Source organism: Phalacrocorax carbo, chromosome 1 (genome assembly GCF_963921805.1).
Source record: "Phalacrocorax carbo chromosome 1, bPhaCar2.1, whole genome shotgun sequence".
Taxonomy (NCBI): domain Eukaryota; kingdom Metazoa; phylum Chordata; class Aves; order Suliformes; family Phalacrocoracidae; genus Phalacrocorax; species Phalacrocorax carbo.
This window is the reverse complement of record NC_087513.1, coordinates 216,274,427-216,280,702: the sequence shown is the minus strand read 5'-3', so window position 1 is coordinate 216,280,702 and position 6,276 is coordinate 216,274,427. Positions and strand designations below refer to the sequence as shown.

The following is a 6,276-nucleotide window of genomic DNA, read 5'->3' as shown; positions in this document are numbered from 1 at the left end:
CGAAGGACGAGACCACGCTGGCTTCGTTCTGACATGGGTGACCTTTAATGACAAAGAGCCCCCACGTGACCAAAATCCACCCCTTCCCCTTCCCAAAATATCCCAATTATAACATTCCCCCCCCACCCCGGGACGGACAGATGGACGGGTGGGTGGCGGCTCCCCCCATCACTCACCGGGCTCCGTGGGGACACCCCGGTTTATCCCTGCCACCACAGTCACCTCTCCCCACGGGGACAACAGGGTGCCCAGGTCTGCGAGCACCAGCCTCGCCTGGATCCTGGGGTGAAAGCGGGGGGAAAAAAAGGGGAAAAAAAGGGCCAATTGGGCGAGTTTGGTCCAGGAAAGTCTCGTTTTGAGGGTCCCGACTGCCATCACCCCAATTTAGGGGTGGGGGGGTGGGGGCATCCTTGGTGTCTGGCAGGGGAATGCGAAGGAGATGCTTGTTCTCATCCAGAAGATGCTTCCAACGTTGCTGGTGGCTTCATCCCAGGCTGTGAAATCCCATGGGAATCACAGAGATTGGGGGGGGGGAGGACTCCCCCCAATTTTCCCCTCCTCCCCTCCATCAGCTCCCCCCCTCTCCACCAGCATCCCTGCGGGGTCTGGCTCCAGCTCTGCCTCGGGGCGATGAACCGGGAGGGGTTTAATCCCACAACTCCGGAACAGAGGGACCGGCAGTGACGTGATGATGTGCCTGACCCCCCCCACCCCGACCCCCCCAAAAATAAATAAGGATGTTTATATATATATAATATATATATATTTAAAACAAACGAACAAACAAACAGAGCTATCTGGGTGCTGGCAATGGAGCGAGCGGGTTAGCAGGAGGCCCGGGGCTGGGGGGACACCGCGGGCGTATTGTCCCTGGGGTGGTCCCGCGGCGTGGCCAGGGGTCCCGGGGGAAGGGGGGGGTGACAGCGCTGCGACCCCCCCCCCAAAAAAAAACAACCCCAAAGCAGGCACACACAAAACCGGAGAGCGAGGCAGGTTCCTGGCTGTACAGCATCCTCCGGCCGGTCCCCAGGGATGCTCGATAATGCTTTCCTCCTTCGTTAGCGCCTTCCCAAGCGAATGCACCCCCCCTCCCCATCTTCTCCGCGCCCCGAAAATGATGTTTGTGTGTCCCCCGCCGCTGTCCGGTGCGGTGGTCGGCGGGGGGACCGGGGCTCATCCCCTCCAACCCCGAGCACACGGAGAGCAGCCAGGTTGGAGATGAGAGGCGCTGGGGTGGGGGGTGGCAGGGAAGGGGGGTCATTCCCCCCACCACCTGCATATAGGGGGGCCAGCACCCCCCTTCCTTGCCAGGATGGCCCCGGGGGGGGCCGCGGCTGTTCACGCTCTCCAGAGGAGGAGGTGGTTGGTGCTGTCATCCCGGCCCACCGTCTCGCTGCTGCTGGTCAGGCGGAAATCCTCGTAGCCGTCCCCGCCACTAATCACCAGCATCTTGGGTTTGGAGAGGGCGAGGGTGGGGGCACGGGGGCGTGACGGGTCTCGTTTCTCTGCCTCGCTCGGCTTCTCGGCCCCTGCCAAGTGCAGAACCCCCAGCGTGCTCTCAGACGCCGCCCCCCCGCCGCTCCCCTTTTACCCATCAGCATCCCAGCATCCTCCCACCAGCATCATCCTCCCAGTATCATCCAACATCGTCCCACCACCACCAGCCCACTAGCATCCTCCAAACATCACCACCACTTTCCCAGGTGCCACATCTTGGCTCCCAAAAAACTCCTCCCATCCCCAAGTAGCCCCCCCAACCCCCGAATTGGCTCCTCCCTCCCATATTAGCCCCTCCCACCCCAAATTACCCTTCCCACCCACATCACCACCTTCTCCCCATCCCCAACCTCAGAGCCGGGCTCGGTGAGACTCAGCACATGACTTTCCGGTGGCTTTTCCCCACAGGAATTTGGGTTTCCCAGGGAAATCTGGGGTCATTTGAACGATCCCCCAGGCCCTGGGCGGGACAGTTTAGCACCCAATTTCCACCCCTACCCCCTCTTCCCCCGAATTTTTCTCCCTGGATTTTAACGGAGCAGGGGACTCTTGATGACCACATTTCAAGGCTACTCCTGGTTATCCACCAGTGGGACAGCATTCCCAGCCCCATAAAAACCATCCACTCCCCCCCCGCAGCGGGTCAGGATCGGGCCCCCCCCAATCACCCCACCTACCCGTCTCTCTCGGCAATGGGAAGAGGACGTCGAAGCCATCAGGCAGCTCGATGGCGGTGAGGAAGCGGACGTGGCCGGTGTGACCCTGGGAGAGCCCCATCAACGCCGGCGCCGCCTTGGCCGAGACGGAGAGGGTCAGCACCACGCCGGCGCTGGTCCCGATCCACAGCAAGTCCTTGCACACCAGGAGAGCCGTGATCCGCAGGCAGGCTGCCTTGTGCTGCCGGATGATGGCATCCGAGCCTGCCGAGCATCCCAGCTGTCAGCCTCCCGCCCTGCCTGCCGTGGGGCTGTGAACCCCGCCGATGCCACCAGTCTCCGTTCCCAGGGGTATCTGGGGGGTGTGGGACATGGGGGAGGGACCCCACCCCCCCCCAGCTGATATAAGGCACTCTTGGGAGCTGCCAGATTGGGTTGCCCTATTTCACTGTGGGATTATGCAGCTGCCCGGGGGCTGCTCTATTCCCACCTGGGATTATGCAGCTGCCCAGGGGCTGCTGTATTTCACTGTGGGATTATGCAGCTGCCCAGGGGCTGCTCTATTCCCACCTGGGATTATGCAGATGCCCTGGGGCTGCTCTATTCCCACCTGGGATTATGCAGCTGCCCAGGGGCTGCTGTATTTCACCGTGGGATTATGCAGCTGCCCGGGGGCTGCTCTATTCCCACCTGGGATTATGCAGCTGCCCAGGGGCTGCTCTATTCCCACCTGGGATTATGCAGCTGCCCAGGGGCTGCTCTATTCCCACCTGGGATTATGCAGCTGCCCTGCCCTCTTTCCATGTGGGATTATGCAGCCACTCAGGGGCTGTCCTATTACTCCGTGGGATTATACAGCTGCCCCCAGGGCTGCCCTATTTCTACGCAGGATTACGCACATGCCCAGGGGCTGCCCTATTTCCATGTGGGATTATGCAGATGCCCAGAGACTGCCCAGTTCCTGTGTGGGACTACGCACATGACCATGGGTGACCCTATTCCTGCATGGGATTATGAAGACACCAAGGGGTTGCCCTATTACCCCATGGGATTATGCAGATGTTCAGGGGCTGCCATATTCCTGCACGGGATTATGCCACCACCCAGGAGCTGCCTTATTTCCACGTGGGATTATGCAGCTGCCATGGGGCTGCCTGATTTCTGCATGGGATTATGCAGCTGCCCAGGGGATGCCCTATTCCTGCGTGTGGGATTATGAAGCCACCCAGAGGATTCCCTATTACCACGTGGGATTATGCTGATGCCTAGAGGGACGCCCTGTTTCTGCATGGGATTATCCATCTGCCCAAGGGCTGCCCTAATTCCCCATGGGATTATGCAGCTGCGTAGCACCGTGGACGAATGCCATGAGTGTGACAAGTCGGGTTTCCTTCCCCAAAGCTCATCAGGGTGCAGGAGCTATTAAATTTCCCAGCACTGGATGCTGTGGGGCATCACATTTTCAAGGCAGACGATGGGCACGGGCACTCACCGGAGACCTGCCACCAGTAGGACTTACCGGCGAGCATCTTGTGTACCGGAGGGGTGATATCTGCTTCGGCCAACTGCTCGTAGCTGGTGGCGTGGTAAAGCCGGACCTGGGCACTGCTCTGCAGCGCGACCCACACGCCGGTCCCCGCGCTCACCATGCAGGTGACGCTGCGCCCGCCGTCTTGTCCCACCTGGAGCGTGTGCTGAGGGTGACAGAGCCACAGCGATGCCACCGATGATGCCACCGATGCCCGTCGCCGTCCCCCCCGACCTCCCACCATCGCCCGCGGTACCTCTTGCGCCAACGTGGTGGTGTTGAGGACGATGACCCGGTTTTGGCAGCCGCACCAGAGCTTCCCCGCCACCGCCACCATCTTGGTGATGGGGCTCCCCGGCGAGCCCAGGGACAGGGACTTGGAGTTTTGGGGGTCCCAGAAGCGGCCTGTGAGGGTGGTGGGAGTGGGATGGGTAGTTAAAGCATCCCCCCAAAATAAACCCCATCTTGACCCAGTTGATGGGATGCGGTGGCTGGAGATGCCTGTGTCCAGGTCCCCCATTAGAGGGGACATGAGCTGATGTCCCCAGGGGATGCCAGCAGCATGCAGGGATCAGGAGGAGGACACACACCTCTGCCTGGCTCTGATTTCGGGGTCTTCAGCATTGCTTGAGGGATGTCCCTTCCCTTCCCATGGAGGCAGGGAAGCCACCAGCACCCTGAGCATCCCTCCCTGGGGGGCTGCCCAAGCACCCACCCAACAGCTACTGCTTTGGGGCTGTGTTTAACTCCCCCCCAGTGCCCTTTGATGGCCCCGATCCAGCCTCACCTGCCTCCCGCTGGTACGCAACGAGCTCCCCGTTGGCCAACGACACGAAAACCTGGTTATCCAGGTACCTGTGGGAAGAAAAACCCTTGGACAACCAGTCGAGAGCCCCACTCAGCCACCCCAAACCACCTCACTGTGGACATCCCGGAGCCGAAAATCTTCTTCCCCGCTTACAAGATGCACATGACGGCAGCAGCATGTTGCATCTTCATGCTGTTCTTCCTGTTACGGATGTTGTCCGAGGACTGGTACACATGGATGCTGCGGGAGAAGGGCAAAGCTTGAGGCTCACCCGGGTTCGGGGTCCACCCCACGTGTTCCGCCCCCCATCCTGGGGACGTACCAGCCATCCTCGGTGCCCAACCACATGGAGCTCTGATGGGCTTCAGGGTCAAGGCTGAGGAGGTCCTCGAGGCTGCCCCGGGTGAAGGAGCCGCGGCTGGAGCGGCGCAGGGCTCGCCCGTCCGTGGGGCTCTCGCCACGCCGGTTTTGGCCGTAGGTGCCGGTGATGGGCATGAAGCCAGGTTCTTGCTCTTCCTCCGAGCTTGTCGTCTCTGCTGTTGCTTCCTTGCAGCTTGGGATCTCTTCATCTGCAGAGGAGGAGGAAGGAATGGGTCAGACCAGGACCACCTGACACCCACTAAAGTGACTGGGAAGAGACCATGGGCCCCCTTGCGATGTCAAGCCTGGGGAAGGACATAAGGACGATGAGTCCCAACCCACCAGGTTCTATCCAAAGCCACCAGCCCTATCCCACCACCGTGGGGCTGGGCTGATGACCCCTAATATCTCTTTTCCCGGGATTTCCTTGGCCTAAAAGCCTCCAGCTGTGGAATTTCCTGAGGAACGCAAGGCAGAGCGGCCAAAATGATGGAGCTGCCCATCATTTTAGTAGGGCCTGTAGCAACAGGCCAAGGGGTGATGGTTTTAATATTAAAAAAGGTAGATTCAGACTGGATATAAGAAATGTTTTACGCTGAGGGTGGTGAGACACTGGCCCAGGCTGCCCCGAGAGGTGGTCGATGCCCCATCCCTGGGCACATCCCAGGTGAGGCTGGACGGGGCTCTGAGCGACCTGGTGGAGCTGAAGATGTCCCTGCTCATGGCAGCGAGTTGGACTAGATGACCTTTACAGGTCCCTTCTGACCCAAACCTTTCTGTGATTCTATGATTTTGGGGCAAAGAAGTGGGTTTTTGCTAAGCAGGAACTCACTGCCAAAGCTGGAGGAGATGGTGGAGTGGCTGGCTTGGCTCTGCAGCGTTCCTGAGGGACTGGGCGAGGACTCGTCATCCGTGTCATCGCTATCGAAGGGCACCAGCTCCCTGTTGCTGCCGTCGACCGGCTCCGAGAGCTCCAGCGACGAACCCGAGATGGAGATGTGCAGGCACGGCTGCGGCCCCGCATCCTCCGGCTGCGCCGGCATCGGCTCCGAGGAGGGGCTGCCCACCGGCTCGGCACGCTCCCTGCCGCGACGAGGGGAGGGGGGGAAAGAAGCAGCTCCAGCATCGCCCCGTGCCCGCCGGCTCCGCGGTGCCGGTGGGAATGTCCTACCTATACACCCGCTTGAGACCGGGCACGGAGGCGATGCAGAGGATCCTGGCGGAGCAGACGGCGATGCACGCCTCCACCGTGGGCTCCTTACGGATGCTGAGCAAACAAACCTGCCCCACGTAACCATCGCTGTTGCAGACCCAAACCTCGTGGGAGCTTTCTGGGCTGCCGTGGCTGGGAGAAGCACAAGAAAACTGCAAGGGAGCAAAAGATGGGATAAGCTGGGTCATTTGGGAGCGACGCAGGAGACCTCGGC

At 60.6% G+C, this 6,276-nt stretch overlaps 1 protein-coding gene across 1 annotated transcript in view; it reads right to left on the bottom strand.

Annotated features, from left to right (window-relative positions):
- Positions 1-740: 740 nt before the first annotated feature.
- The window catches only part of ARHGEF17 (Rho guanine nucleotide exchange factor 17), a 36,700-nt gene continuing 31,164 nt past the window's right edge, over positions 741-6,276 (bottom strand). Inside the window, exons 13-21 of the mRNA XM_064441553.1 lie at positions 6,021-6,214; positions 5,682-5,932; positions 4,812-5,058; positions 4,643-4,729; positions 4,469-4,536; positions 3,938-4,086; positions 3,673-3,847; positions 2,175-2,417; positions 741-1,529 (exon numbers count right to left, since the gene is read on the bottom strand). Coding sequence (XP_064297623.1) covers positions 1,339-1,529; positions 2,175-2,417; positions 3,673-3,847; positions 3,938-4,086; positions 4,469-4,536; positions 4,643-4,729; positions 4,812-5,058; positions 5,682-5,932; positions 6,021-6,214 — 1,605 coding nt within the window. The 3' untranslated portion in view covers positions 741-1,338. The remainder of the gene's footprint in view (positions 1,530-2,174; positions 2,418-3,672; positions 3,848-3,937; positions 4,087-4,468; positions 4,537-4,642; positions 4,730-4,811; positions 5,059-5,681; positions 5,933-6,020; positions 6,215-6,276) is intronic.